Source organism: Myodes glareolus, chromosome 9 (assembly GCF_982192425.1).
Source record: "Myodes glareolus chromosome 9, mMyoGla1.1, whole genome shotgun sequence".
Taxonomy (NCBI): Eukaryota; Metazoa; Chordata; class Mammalia; order Rodentia; family Cricetidae; genus Myodes; species Myodes glareolus.
In genome coordinates this window covers 61138195-61153594 of record NC_142034.1, presented here as the reverse complement: position 1 = coordinate 61153594, position 15400 = coordinate 61138195, and the positions used below count along the sequence as shown (strand labels likewise).

The 15400-nt window shown below is 45.7% G+C and overlaps 1 protein-coding gene across 4 annotated transcripts in view; it reads left to right on the top strand.

Annotated features, from left to right (window-relative positions):
• Tekt3 (tektin 3) overlaps positions 1–15400 on the top strand; it is a 42358-nt gene that overhangs the window by 16431 nt on the left and 10527 nt on the right. For all 4 annotated transcript variants that reach the window (XM_048448247.3, XM_085695106.2, XM_087910521.1 and 1 more), the window contains exons 5-8: positions 4377–4447; positions 7756–7899; positions 10533–10755; positions 15183–15337. In XM_048448247.3, the coding sequence (XP_048304204.1) occupies positions 4377–4447; positions 7756–7899; positions 10533–10755; positions 15183–15337 (593 nt within the window). The remainder of the gene's footprint in view (positions 1–4376; positions 4448–7755; positions 7900–10532; positions 10756–15182; positions 15338–15400) is intronic.

Genomic DNA, 15400 nt, shown 5'->3' with positions numbered 1-15400 from the left:
GTACAGAGGACACCAAATCAACTCTGAAAGACACCCAAAGACACTCTGTCCTTCAGTGTCAGATATTCGGCCTAGACTTAACTCTATGTAAATGTGAATAGGCTCATTATCTCATTAGTATGCAAGTCTGTGCTTTTTTTTTTTTAAAATAAGTTGCAAAATTATGTGCATGCCCAAGAACTGGTTTTATGTTTGTTTGTTTTTTGCTTTATTTGGTTGGTTTTGGTTTGCTGAGACAGGGTTTCTCTGTGTAGTTTGGACTGTCCTGGAACTCACTCTGTAGACCAGGTTAGCCTTGAGCTCACAGAAATTCACTTGCCTCTGCCTTCCAAGTGCTGGGAGTAAAGGCCTGTGCCACCACTGCATGGCTCAAAAGACTGTTTTAAATGAATTTCTGTTTGATTTGTTATCACTGAGTATTTGATCTGTATACCTATTTTAAGTAGATTTAAGAGCATCTAAAAATCTCCCAGGCCAAGGAGGTTATAAACGGAAAAAGTCTAATAATTTCTGGACTAAGCACTTAGTTATCAGTGTGACAGCCTGGGAAAGTGTCATAGTCCTTACATTTACTTTCTAACTCATCTATGGGCAGAGTCAACCAGGGGCTGCGCTGGCATCTGAACTAGTGCTGGCTGATATTGAAGCAGGTGTGTAGCTATAGTTGCACCAAGACTTGGGAGCGCGAGGCAACATGTTTTCACTCAGGATGACGGGAAGGAAAAGGCTGCAGAGTCTCTACTCTGACACCCCCTCTCCATGCAACACCGCCCTAGGATACAGTTCATAGCGGGTGGTGACAGCAGGAGATGGGAGATGCACTGTGAAGGTTTCACCTGCTCAATGAGAAGGCTCCTCCATCACCAAGACAAAGTTCCTCTTTGGCTTTTGCCCACTGTCCTGTTGGTGAGACCAGGTAGTCACCAAATACTACACAGATATTTTGAGACTCGCTGGGAAGTCAGATCACTGTGTGGTGTCACTTCTTTGTCTCCTGACTTTATTCTTCCCTGTGACTGAGTCCAGAGTCCTAGGCCCACTTCCCTGTGCTATGCTATGCCAGAGGCTGCAGTCATGGGCTCATTGGACCTGGGCCACTGGTGTGGAAGGTCCTTCTGTCTATGTGTTGCTTTTATTGGTTAATGGATAAAGAAACTGCCTTGGCCTGTTGATAGGGCAGAACTTAGGTGGGTGGGGAAAACTGGACTGAATGCTGGGAGAAGGAAGGTGAAGAGTGAGAAATCATGGAGCCACCAGAGTCAGACATGCTGAAACTTTGCCAGTAAGCCACTGCCATGTGACAATAAACAGATTAATGGAGATAGGTTAATTTAAAATTTAAGAGCTAGCCGATAAGAAGTTAGAGCTAATAGACCAAGCAGTGTTTTAAATAATATAGTTTCTGTGTGATTATTTTGGGTCTAATCTAGCCGGGTGGCCGGGAACAAACAAGTAGTGCTCCCTGAAACAGGGCCACCTCCATGGCCTCTTCCTTCTGCACATACCCACTACCTTCTGTTGACAGAGATTTCTGTCCTGCCCGGTCCCACAGCTGTTTAGTCCCAAAGAAACACACAGAGGTCTACATTAATCACAAACTGTTTGGCCTATTAGCTCAGGCTTCTTATTAACTCTTTCATCCTACATTAACTCATAATTCTTGTCTGTGTGAGCCACATGGCTTGGTACCTTTTATCAGCGAGGCATTCTCATCTTGCTTCCTCTGCATCTGGGTGACGGTGATGACTGCAGACTGACTCTTCCCTCTTCCCTGAATTCTCCTGTTCCGGTTGCTCCGCCTATACTTCCTGCCTGGCTACTGGCCAATCAGCATTTTATTAAAGCAATGTAAGTGACAAATCTTTACAGTGTACAAGATCATTGCCCCACAGCAACCTTCTGTAAGCATTCATCTCAAGGCAGGGGAGGAATAGCTGCATCATGCGTAGTTCCACTGCAGGTATGAATGCAGATTGACAGGTCAGCTAACACTGGGCACAGCGCCACTGCAGGTATGAATGCAGTGTTAGCAGGTCAGCTAACACTGGACAGCTTCACAGGTCCCATTTCTAGACTTTCCTTGCTCACGTAAATTCCTCTTTCTTAAACCATCTGCTGTTCTTTGTCTGACTTTATTTGAATTCACAAATAAAAACTACTGTTTAAAGATAAAAAAATCAAAATATAACATGCATTTTCCCACCAGAAATCCCAGGAAATTCTACTGTTTGCATTGTATGTGAAAGCACACTGCACATACATGATGCTGTCTAGGCAGGACTCCATGCATCCTTTGATCTCTCTCTCTCTCTCTCTCTCTCTCTCTCTCTCTCTCTCTTTCTCTCTCTCTCTCCTTTCTCCTCCACCCTTCTTTCCATGTCATTGAGACAGATGAAAATTAAACAATACAAAAATCTAAGATTCTTAGTATCCCATGGCTGTTTGTAAGAACAGGCAGAACTTTGCTACAACAGGGAAGCTGAGAAAACTCTTAGTTGATTTCACCCATCCTGGGCACTTAAGAATCAGGCAGCAGGTTTAATATTTTAAGCATATTCAGTACTGTCTAAACATATGTATAGCATGTTCATATGTATATAGAAGTGCACATGTTTGTGTATGTGCATGCATGTAAAGGTCAGAAGATAACATTAGCCGCCATTCTCTGGAATGCTATTCCTTCCTTCCTTCCTTCCTTCCTTCCTTCCTTCCTTCCTTCCTTCCTTTCTTTCTTTCTTTCTTTCTTTCTTTCATTCATTCAAGGCAGGGCCTTTATAGACCCAGAGTTCATCAATTAGGTGAGACTGGCTGCCCAGCAAGCTTCAAGGATCTCTGCTGGTGGCAGCCTCCCCAGGCCATCTTGTCTGGCGTCTTTGTATGGGTTGTGGGAATCAAACTCAGGTCCTTGTGCTTGCAAAAGAATTGCTTTACTGCCTCAGCTCTCCGCTCCCTGCAGCCTCTTATTCAATACTTTTAAGGTAAACAATAAAAGACGATAACTTGCAGGTGAGTCATAATCTCAGAGTGAAGAAAACATCATAAATTAACGGAGACAGAAACCAAAAAATTCTTTGATAGATTTTAGCATCATGGAAATTATGTTACTATAAAAACACCATGTCAATATAAAAATCATCATGCATAAAATTATATCACATCTGATGGAAAAGAATTGATTTTTTTTTGTCTCGTACTCTGTAACCCAGGCTAGCCTTAGACTTAAACACCTCAGTCTCTCAGCCTTCCTTGTGCCTGAGACTACAGGTGCCTACCACCACATGTCGCTAAGGAGTGCATTTTAAATATACTAAGAACATCAAATACATCCTTATATTAGCCTGCAAACACAGGCAGGTTGGCTGTTTGTCTTGGACATGTTCTGTCACATTGGCAAGAGTTGGAAGCTAGCTGGCTACCTGGTTACCTAGTGTGCCCAAGGAAGACAGACCCATTTATCCTTGTAGATAAATGCAACTTTGCGGAAGGGAATTTTTCCTTTAATTACCAAGCCTTGAAAACAGACATGACCCGTGGCAGTGTCTACATGTTTACACTGATGGTTCACACAGCATTGTTTAATGTCATGGGAGAGCATCCAAGTTTAAAATGCCACAAACCAAGTATTAAAATGACCCCTTTTTACTTGAGAAAATGATAAAAATTTCAAAACTTTCAAAACTGTCTGAAGGATGTTATTTGAGCTTGCAAATTTTCTAATGTTAATTTCCCTCTGAAAAATCTCAGAGAGAAATTAATATTTGTGTACTATGAAATAGTTCATATATCATTGTAGCCTCTAAATGGCACACATTTGGACAAGTGAGTGGCATGGCTAACACGGGTGTTGGCTCAAGTATAGGGACTGAGCCACGGGGCACAGCATGGCATCAGGTAGTTGACCTCCAGAGTGGAAGTCAATTTCCATGTTTGAAACACAAAACTTTACCCATTATTATTGCATGTACCACCACAGAGACATTCCCAGGGCCCGGTCTTCACTGCTTTTCTTTACTTTTGAGGGAAAGCTGTTGAAGAAAAAGGTATCAGTTAAGTTCAGTCTTTCACATCACCAGAATTTTAGGGTTTTTATTGTTGTTTTGTTTTAGTTAAGGACAAAGATAGAGTAGAAACAAACACTAAAATTTTCACTCTGTTCCAGCTTGATCCATATTGCAGTTTCCCTAAAAGGAAAGACTGATTTGTATTATCATGGGGCATGCAGGTAAATGAGTAGATATAAAGTTCTTTTTAATGCTTATCATCACAGATTTTCAACAAATAAAAAGTTCCTTTATTGACGGATTTGAACACTGATGACTTTGGATGATATACTCAATCAAAGTGTTAATGTGTGGTTTTGTTTTTCAATTGAGTAGGAAGTTGATGCCATTCTGTGTTGTCAAGAAAGAATGAGGCGACATCTGGATAAGGCGATTGCCCAACTCGCGTAAGCATTTCCTTTCTATCCAGTTTAAGCCCAGCGCTGAACTGTGCTTCTGCCTCCTTTGCACACTGCTTAGCATTTCTTAAGAGCGCGTACACGCACACACATGCACACATGGACAGGCACACATACACAAGCATGGACCGGCACGGACAGGCACACACACACACACACACACACACACACACACACACCCGGGCACACAGACACACACATGTACACATTTTTATTCAGAGGTGAGGATGAGCGCTTGGGATCTTGTTTTTGATTTTTATTTCAAAACTAATTTGGGAATGCCGTGGAAAGGATGGCCAATGTTTTCCTTAACTCAAGACTCTTTTACTTTGAGGCCTGTGTTCCATCCTGGCACTTGGTTTTCATATTTGCATGAAGACCCACAGCTCCTGATTACATCATCACGGCATTCGCTGTGCCCACAGCGCTATTGTTAGGCACTATTCCTGCTCTCTGCCAGAATACAAACTCCCTCAAGGCTTGGGTTCTCAGGCACTCACTCTATGGCAAGGGTGGAAGAATGGGAAAGGAGAAGAAGAAGAGGCAGTTTTTAAGTTATGGTAACAGCTGTCAGAATAGAAAAGTTACTGGCTGAGCCTGCTGGCTAGCAGCCCTCAAAAGGTCTGTGTTGGCTGTGGTTACACAAAGAAGCAGTGTTGAAAATGCTCCTCCCTCAAAGAAATGATGGCCACATATATGCTGCCTTTACCAAAGATGACATGTGATACACTTCAGGCAACAAGTGTCACAGAGGCATCAGATCACTACCTGCTTAGTTTGCCAACCTATGCCTTGGAGTCAGCCCGGGAAAGGTTGGTGAGGTTTACATGTTGTGGTCCTCTGGAGGTAGCATTAGAAGGCTCTATTACTCAGAAATTGATGAGGTGTGCAACCAATTTCAGAGGCTGCCTGGCATGATTTGACTACGGACACAAGTAGTTCTGATCTGAACTCATGACTTCTTTAAGAATTTGAGAATCTACACTTAGTAAGTTTGTGAGAGTCTGTCCTGATCCCCATTTTCATTCATAATCAAGAATCTGCTGTTATGTCTTGTGCCTCTGGCTTTTTGTGGGCATCATTGTTCCATGCTGAGATGGCCACATCTCTCTGTAAGTCGGCATTGCTGATTGTCTCCCTTGGTTGTATCACAGGCCCTTGTACAAGGTCCTCACCATGTGTATTCATTTGCTTGGATTTTTGTTGGTGACCCTTTAAGGAGCTTGCCTTTGCTTACATCTATAGTGGGTGGTGCAGACCTCACCTCCCTGGGTGGCTTTTCTATTGTGCTCTCTACATTTTCTTTGAATGTGACTGTCACACTCTCAGAATGCACATCAGTTGAAAATGGAACTTCCCTGGGCACTAACACAGCATCCAAGGCTTTTGACATCTTTGTTTATGTGACAAGTGAATGAGGTACCACCTCACATACCTTCCCAGGTGAACTAACAGGCTCCCCTCCCATCAAAGATGTCATCCCAAGAGAGGAAGCCCATGGGACGTGCTTTCCTCAATCGCAAACAAGACAGATCTTCTAGTCCAGAGTCCCAACATAATAACCCAATGCTGGAGGCTCAGCTGTGTCAAGGGGAGGCATCTTTTGCATATGTGTTTTCCCATAAGATTTATAAGATACAGACAGTTTGCCTGGGGCTGCCCTCATTTCTACTTTACAAAAAAGCTAAAGCTTTATGCGAAGTGATTTGTCTGAAGGCACAGGCCACAGAGAGTGGAAGCTGCTGGCATCAGTTCATTTCACCGGAAGCAATCTTTACCAAGCGCTTCCTGTGCTCGGCCTTGATTATGGTTCTAGAAGCATAGATGTGACTGATCATCCAGTTGTCCTGCTTCTCACAGGCCACATGCTAACAGCTCTCAACTTTCCCAAATGTCAACAGCCTACTGGGGTCTATATTTGGGGGTGGAAGGAGCACCCAGGCTCCCCCAGATCTTCTTCTCACCCAGATGTCGCCCAACTCCAGTGATGGAATTCTGTCGCCCCAATGAGTCAGCTGAGCTCTTGATTCTCCCTGAAGTCCAACCTCATGGGAGACTGGCATGGTTCTTAAACTTACCCAGAAGCCGAATACTTCTCACCTCCTCGGCTATCCCGTAGTCCCTGCTGTCTCCCTCCTTCATAGTCACTGCTGTGGCTCCTAGCGTGTCTTCTCAGGTCTCCAGCAGCGGGTCCTCAGCACGGCAACAGAATGAGCTAGCTAAATGGCAAGTCAGTGGTCTCCGGTTTCTCTTTGGAGAAAACCTGGGCCTTTGCAGCGTCCACCATCCAACGTGTGTGATGGTTGTCCTTACACCGGGGCTCAGTGCCATCTGATGAGAACTCTCCTGCCCACCCTGTGTAAAATCCCAGCACCTGCTCTGGGGTTCCTGGTTCCTCTTTTGGTTTTCACCATGATCTTCTAGCCACTGCAGCTTCCCGTGCAGTGTATGTACTGTCTCCGGGCTCACGGTAGGGACAAACTCCTTGGAGAAGAGTTTCTGCTGTGTTCACTATTTCTCAAACTCACATATAAATTATTTATTAAGTGAACAGTGACCATGAACGAAGATATGTTTCGCCTGTCACCCATGCCCACCTTTCCTCCAGGGTTAGGCTCTGGGCATGACTTGTGGGTCGTCTCTCTCCCTGGAATTTGGGCAAGACTATCTCTGACATTACCAGCATCTCTTCTCTCCCAGTAGCTGGGCTGCTGGGGCAGAATGTTGGGGTGATCTGCCAGCTCCTCCACCTCACTTCAAGCACTCTTTAGAATCTGATTCTGACTCTTAGTTTATATCTCCTGGGGAACATCTGTGCCACAACATGGCCACAAACTTAGGTCGCCAATGGATCGAGGGAGGTTTTGATGTGTATGTCTCATGAGTTCTGGAGGAAATCATATTCAAAGCACAGGGAAAGGAGTGAGAATATAGAAAATGAACGGGAAGAGAGGAAGGCACAGAAATGGACGTATGACTGCAAACCAGTGTCCTACCGGGAACTCTGCCCACTTGCCTAGACCACGTGGACAGGAAACATGGAAGGACGGGGTGGGGCAGGGCAGGGCGGGGTGAGGCTGGGCGGGGTGGGGCGGGGTGAGGCTAGGCGGGGCAGGGTGGGTCCTCATGACTCACGTGCATGACCATCTCCACAGATGCTCCTTTGGAGTGGGAGCTGATTATTTTGATGGAGGAGAGTTGTAGAAGGTTCCACCTTAGAGGGGCGATGCCTGGTGGCTTGGGAAGTCATTGCCTGGCTGGAAACTTGTCTTTCTTCTCTCCCCTGTGTGTGGTAGCTCAGATAGAGCAGCCCAGCACGAGCTGGAGAAGGACTTGAGTGATAAACAAACAGCCCTCCGGATTGACGAGAAATGCAAGGACATGCGCAACACTTCGGAGGGCGTCAGCTACTTCCGGGGAGTGGAGAGAGTTGATGCAACGTAAGCCGGCACACGCGGTTCTGAGATTGTAATGTCGTTCATGCTCTCTGCGTTCATAGTGATGCGGCATACAGGTTATCTTACTCCATTTTTTTGTTGTTTCTTTACAACTGTCACGGAATCCCCCAAGACTCGGTGATTTGTAAGGAACAGAAACTTCTTAGTTTCCCGTTTCTGGAGTCTTGAAAGTCCACGATGGCAATTTCTTGTGAGAGGTTTTGGGCCAAAGAAACAGAAGGGTAAATGAGTATTTGCAGAAATGAAAGGCGAGTTCACTTCGTTAATAGCCCACTCTGGAACACTGACCAGCTCCCAGGAGAACGAATTCGTTTTCTCCAGAAAGGCATGAATGCAGGCAGGGATGCGACTCCGTGAGGGGTATGTCTGCCTGCATTTGTTCCTAGCACCTCAAGGTAAAGAGTGTTTTCACAGGCATTGATACTTCCTCACGACCCACTCATCACTTAAAGCCGTGCTTCTCAAGACTTCCTAATGCTGCGATCCCCAACCATAAAATTATTGCTACTTCATAACTAATTTTGCTATTGCTATGAATCATAATGTAAATAGAGGTTTGCCGAGGGGGTCGTGACCCACAGGTTGAGAGGTACTGACTTAAAGGCTGTCCTTCCCAACAATGCATTCATGTAACTACAAGTTAAAATGGGTTATACAAAACATGACCAGATGCCTGAAGATGAGAGACGCCCTTGGCCTTGCTCAGTTTTCAATGAGATTTCATTCTAGTAGAGCCAGGCCTTGGGAACTGAACCATTCTTTATTCTGTAAACACATAATTTTTTCTAACATGAAAATGGCACTTTCTTATGTAAAAAAAGCATAGACAAAAAGGAAACCAGGCATTGCCAGTTCCTAGATGCCCTGGGCCCTGTGGGCACAGGCTGGGAGCCATGCATGCCTTTCTCATCACTGTTTATTGCATTTGCCATTCTGGTAGTTCCTTGCCAGACCCCTGGATACCTATTTGGGCAGGGCTTAGCTGAGACTGCCACCTCCTTTTAAAACTAACCAAGTTTGATGGAGTGATGTTTGCATAGAATAAAATGGTGGAGCTGCATGTGCGTGGCAGTGGCTCTGTCATATTTGAACGTCTGTGGCAGCACAGCCACACGTAGATGGAGATTTTTCACCACCCTGTAAGGATCCCCACAGTGTCGTCCACACCTGTGCCTACACACTACCCCTAAAGTGACTCCAAAATTGATTTTGTCCTCTGGGTGCCTTGTCCCACAAAGTGACTTTCTTGAGAGCTACAGTATCAGTTACCCCTTGGACGTTTGCTGTTCAGCTGTGAATCAGAACCAGACCCTGTGTTCTGTGTAATCTATAAATGCTGCCTTACTCGGCTCAAGGAGAGCTGAGAGCTTCTTAAGGCCCCCATTTTTGCACAGGTTCTTTTCTGTCCCTTACAAGATGCAAGGAACATTCATGACATTATTTTGGGTATAGACAACATTGAGTCCTATTCAATATGTTATTATAAGAACATGCAAACAGATATCAGTTGTTAAATCTAGTATCGAGAGACACCCAATGTGGACGACGGGTCCTTAGTCCAGCTCTGTGTCCCCAGATGGTCGTTTGTAACCTTAAAGGATAGTGTTGCCCACGTGCCTTTTCAATGCCTAGCCAACTTTTCGCTGCATGCTGCATCAATGCTGATGCTTTTGAGTTTAGTGTTCCTAAGCTAATATAGATTCATGAAGTAAATATTTGTGAATTTGCATGTCATGTAGATTTTCCACACATATTAATCTAACCTGCATTTTCATTAATTTAGGCCATTTCTAAGCTTCCTGAGCTTTATATAAATATTACTGAAATGAATGTCCTTCCATCTCTGACTTTGGGAATATTATTTTCTTGGGACAGTGGAATTTCTGAGTTACAAACTCTTAGTCTGCGTTGCTTTGTTATTGCCTAGCAAGATCAAACCACTTTAACATTCTCGGTTGTTAGACAGTAGCCCTTCCTACACACATCACAGCTGCAAGTCAGCTGCAAGTCAGCTGCAGGTCAGGTGCAGGTCAGGTGCTAGACAGCAGCCCTTCCTGAACACATCACCAGCTGCAGGTCAGCTGGAGACAGCAGCCTTCCTACACACATCACAGCTGCAGGTCAGCTGGAGACAGCAGCCTTCCTACACACATCACAGCTGCAGGTCAGCTGGAGACAGCAGCCCTTCCTACACACACCACAGCTGCAGGCCAGCTGGAGACAGCAGCCTTCCTACACACATCACCGCTGTAAGTGAGGGCTTCTCTTTTTACTCTTCTGAAAAGGGGTTCTCAGGGCCCTGCTGTTTTCATTGGCACACCTTTGACTACTTCCAAGGTTGATATTTTTGCTTCTCTTTATTGGGTTGGTCTGGACACATTTGTGAAGACCGTACATAATCTTGCTCTTCAGTGATCCTTCTTCAGTCTGGCAGAAGAATTACTTCATGCCTATTAATTCACTATTGGTTCAAATACGCTTTGCTGTTGTTTCCATCTCATGCAGCATGTCTAGGACGGGTGGCACTGGCGCCTTTCTCTTGCAGGATGCACTGTCCCTGCAGACCATCTGGGCGGATGCATCTTTGTCGCCATCGACTCTCTTCCCATTTCCAGGGTGTCCGTGCCCGAGTCGTGGGCCAAGTTTACAGATGACAATATTCTCCGCTCCCAGAGTGAGAGGGCAGCCTCCACCAAGCTGAGGGATGACATTGAGAACCTCCTGATTGTGACAGCCAATGAGATGTGGAATCAGTTCAACAAAGTGAACTTGGCTTTCACCAATCGCATCGCCGAGACTGCAGATGCTAAGAATAAGATCCACGTTCACTTATCGAAGGTAAGGAAGGACCTAGCTTGGTCTCGGAACTATACCTGATGCTGGGGGAAGAGTTCAGGGGTAAAGCGTTTGTTTGGCCCATGCAAGGCCACTAGCTGTAGCCCCAGGATTGGAAAATGAAAAACTAAATCAATCATTTGTTCCCCATCATTGCCATGGGCAAGGCAGGGCACTCTGTGGCCACAAATCTCTCACCACCTCCAGAAAAGCTCCATAAGTCGCATGGCTTCCTGGCCATCCAGACTGAGGAAAATTAAAGTCGTACAAAGCATACCATTTATTTCAGCCTGCAGCCAGGTGTCAGAAGGAAATGGGAATTCACTGGTACTTGGAACACAAAGAATGCACTATACAGGGAAAGACTCTTAGTAGTCAATGGAAACAAAAACATTAGGATAAAGCTTAATGAATCGCTGACTATAACTAGGACGTGGACTTAGTAGAACATATGGTGGGGAGGGAGTTCATTTGGGTCAGTCATTTCAGATCCTTTTTCTGGACGACGGGACCAAACGCAGGAAGCAAAAAGGTAGTGCTGAGTATTCCTGAGTTTGTGAAGTGCTCTGTGCTGTGAGTGTAGGAGTTTTAGAGTGATGACTGAGTAAAGGTTGATGCAGAAGTCACATTTCAAGATAAACAAGAACTTCTGCCTTTGCTCCTAAGTACTATGGAACACGGTCCTCATCTTGTGTCACGTTTTTCCCTTAAAAGTATTTTTACCTTTATTTTATACGTATTTTATGTATGAGTAGTTTGCCTGCGTGTATGTCTGTGCACCATGTGCATGCAGTGCTCATGGAGGCCAGAAGAGGGCGTCAGAATCCCCCTAGGACTAGAGTTACAGAACTGTGAGCTGCTATAAGGATGCTGGGAATTGAACCTGGGTCCTCTGGAAGAGCAGCCGATGCTCTTAACTGGTGAGCCATCTTCTCTCCAGCCTGTCTTCCTTTTAAAGATCTTATACTATTGCACTAAGGTAGTATTTCACAATTGAGGGTGCATGTCCACCCCAGGCAGCAGCAATATACCCTTCCTTCTCAGAATGCCTGACTTATGCAGTAAACAACAGTTGAGTCAGGTGGTGTGCTACATTGTGAAGGGCAGGGAAAGGCATAAAATGTAGTTTTTGTTCCCGAGCAGATAGTAATAACAGTAGGAGGTCACACACCCTGATTGCCTATGATAACTGCATGTTCATGGGTTGGAAGGAGAAATGAATGTCTGAATGGGGCAATCCCTCAAACAGGGCTCGGGAGGCAGTGACTAAGTGGCCACGTTGAGGTCTAGAGAGGCTGTTGAAACTGGCGTAGACGCTGTATCCTAGGAGAGAAGCTTGGGAAGATGGTTGGAACCATACTGCAGAAGTTGCTGGGATGGGGTGGGAGATGGGGGTCAGGGCAGTAGGGCTCTGTAGTGTGAAATTCTAATTGGCTATAATAATAAAAACCTAGAGTCAGATATAGGGTTAATGCTGAAAGATCAGAGAAGCAGAGCAGCCAGCCACTAGAGAGTTCTTATCTTGACCTGTGCTCAGATCGAAGGGGTGATCCTATCTCTATGAATCTTCAGACTGCGTGCTTAGACTGAATCCCCAGACCGCATGCTCAAACTACATATCTCTATGAAACCTCAGACTGCATCTCAGACTGAATCCTCAGACTGTACCTGAGCTCCCGTCTCCTCCCGCCTTATATACCTCTCTCCACCCAGCCTGTCTGACACCCACTCCTGTCTCCACCTCCCTAGTGCTGGGTTTAAAGGCACGCGATCCAACTGCTGTATCATCTCTGTGTGAGCTCTGTTTCTCTTCTAGACAGATTCAATCTCGTGTAGCTCAGGATAGCCTTGAACTCACAAAGATCTGTCTGCCTCTTTCTACCGAGCGCTGGGATTAAAGGAGTGTGCCACGACTGTGTGGCCTCTATGGCTAACTAGTGGCTTAGCTCTGCACTCTGATCTTCAGGCAAGAATTGTTTCTCAGATTACAAACAATATCATCACAGGGCTTCATGCTGAAAGTCCTTAGAAAGCTGTTGTGACAGAGTTCCTTTGTCCACTGGTGGATTGCAGGTGGTGTTTTCTGTTTGTTTGTTTTGTTTGTTGTTGTTTTAAACCCACTGCATTAGTTCACCAGGGCTGTGGCCATTACGAAGTGCTCACCGTCTGAGTGGGTAGAAGCCTGAGCTCCAGAAGTCACAAGGTTGCTTGCTTCTGAGGCCTCCTCCTTGCACTCTCTGGCAGTCTCTTCTCTCCATGTACCCGTGTCATCTTCCTCTGTGTGCATCCGTGTTGTACTAGTCAGGGTTCTCTAGAGGGATCGAACTCACAGAATGAGTCTCTCTCTGTACACATACATGCGCGCACACACATGCACGCGCACACACATTTATTAGTCAGGGTTCTCAAGAGGGATCGAACTTAGAGAATGAGTCTCTCTCTGTACACACACATGTGCACACACACGCGCGCGCACACACACATATTTATTAGTCAGGGCTCTCGAGAGGGATCGGACTTAGAGAATGAGTCTCTCTCTGTACACACACATGTGCACACACACACGCGTGCGCACACACTTTTATTAGTCAGGGCTTTCAAGAGGGATAGAACTTAGAACACGCACACGTGCACACACATGAACGCACACACATTTATTAGTCAGGGCTCTCAAGAGGAATAGAGAATGAGTCTCTCTGTGTACACACACACGCACACACACACACGCAAACATGCACACACACACGCAAACATGCACACACACATTTATTAGTCAGGGCTCTTGAGAGGGATAGAACTTAGAGAATGAATCTCTCTCTGCATACATACATACATACACACACACACACACACACACTCATGCACACAGGGATTTATTAGAATGGCTTACGAGCTGTGGTCCAGCTAACACTACAGTGGCTGTCTAACAATGTTCAAGAGTCCAGTAGCTGTTCGGTCCACAAGGCTGGATGTCTCAGCTGATCTTCAGCATGTGCCAGAATCCCAACAAAGTAGGCTCTAGCACCAGTGAAGGAACGAACTTGGCAGCGAGCATGAGAGCAAGCAGACAACGAGAGAGCAAGTTTCCTTCTTCCATATTTTTGGGTTGCCAACAGAAAGTGTGGTCCAAATTAAAGGTGGACCTTCCCATCTCACAAACATCTGGACTAAAAGTGGATCCTCCCACTTCAAATAATGTACTTAAGAAAAAAAATCCCTACCTTTATGCCCAATCATTTGGGTTTTATTTAATTTCAGATGTAGTCAAGTTGACAACTGGGAATAGCTATCACAGTGTCCAAGGTCCCTCCATTTATAAGACTTGGACCACTCTCTTGACTCATTTTAACATGACCTCTGCAGAGCCTCAATCTCCCAGTATAGTCACATTCTGGGGTCCTGGGGGTTAAGGCTTCAAGATATGAACTTTTAGGGGAAGGACACACAATTCAACCCATAATAGATACATTCTAAGTTCCACTTAAGCAGACACATGGATGTCACGGTGATCCTGGTGTTTTATGTCCTAGTGAGACAATACACATACACATAGACATGCAGGTTCACACACATACACCCCACATACATGAGAGAAAATGGCTAGTCTGTTGGGAAGGCACAGACATAATCACTTGGAACCAGAGAGTTAAAGGTTTATCCGAAGGAAGTGCTGTCTCTTCCGGTGAGAATCATACATGTCTATTTTGACAGGTTGGCAAAAGCTTGGGAGAGAGATCAAAGTCTAAGTGACAGACTCAGGAGGGTTTGGATTACATGGACATTAAATAGGTGTGCTTTTACAAGGTCCCTGTAGAAGACAGAGGATATAATAGCAATTTTTCCCAGGATAAACCTTTGTCAGTGGGATGAGGAACAGTTAGGAAGCCAGGAATTTGGCTAGCAGCTGGCTAAAAGAGCAAGTTGGGCCAGGGTTTCAAGTAGTGGGAAGGATTTAAGAGGCTCTGACCTTGACCTTGAGAGGCATTTTCATGAGAGCAAATTCAGGAGCCTCTTGAATATGGGGTAGGTGGGAGGCAGAGGGAATGATCACAGGCCATGGGCAAACATACTTGGCAGGGAACACAGGCGGGTTTGGAGAGGACCCTGGGACTAAATGGGATCATGGCAGAAAAGACACGTTTGGAAAATGCGCTGGTTAGTAACTGAGCTGTCTCCAGGCCTTAGGAGAGGGGCCACACCAAAGGACCAAAGTCGGGAGGTTTGGAACTGAGGCGCAGCAGAGAGCTGGGTGTCACTGAAGGCGGGGTGTCCCGAGCACAAGAAGAGGAGAATGTGGAAGGAGCAAGGTTCTCAGTGAATCTACTTCCACCTCCCAGAGGTCGAGGAAGCCCAGGGGCCAGAGGTGGGAGTGTCACAGGTGGTTCAGGGACCAGCAACAGGATGTCAGCAGTTGCTTCTCATTGCCACAGACCCTGCAGGAGATCTTCCAGATCGAAATGACTATAGAATCCATCAAAAAGGCCATCAAAGAAAAGTCTGCCTTCCTGAAGGTGGCGCAGACCCGGCTGGACGAACGAACAAGGAGACCGAACATCGAGCTGTGCAGGGACACGGCTCAGTTACGGTGAGGGTGGGCAGAGGGGGAGAGCTGGGGGGCGGGGGGAGCGGCTAACTGGATGCAGCTGGG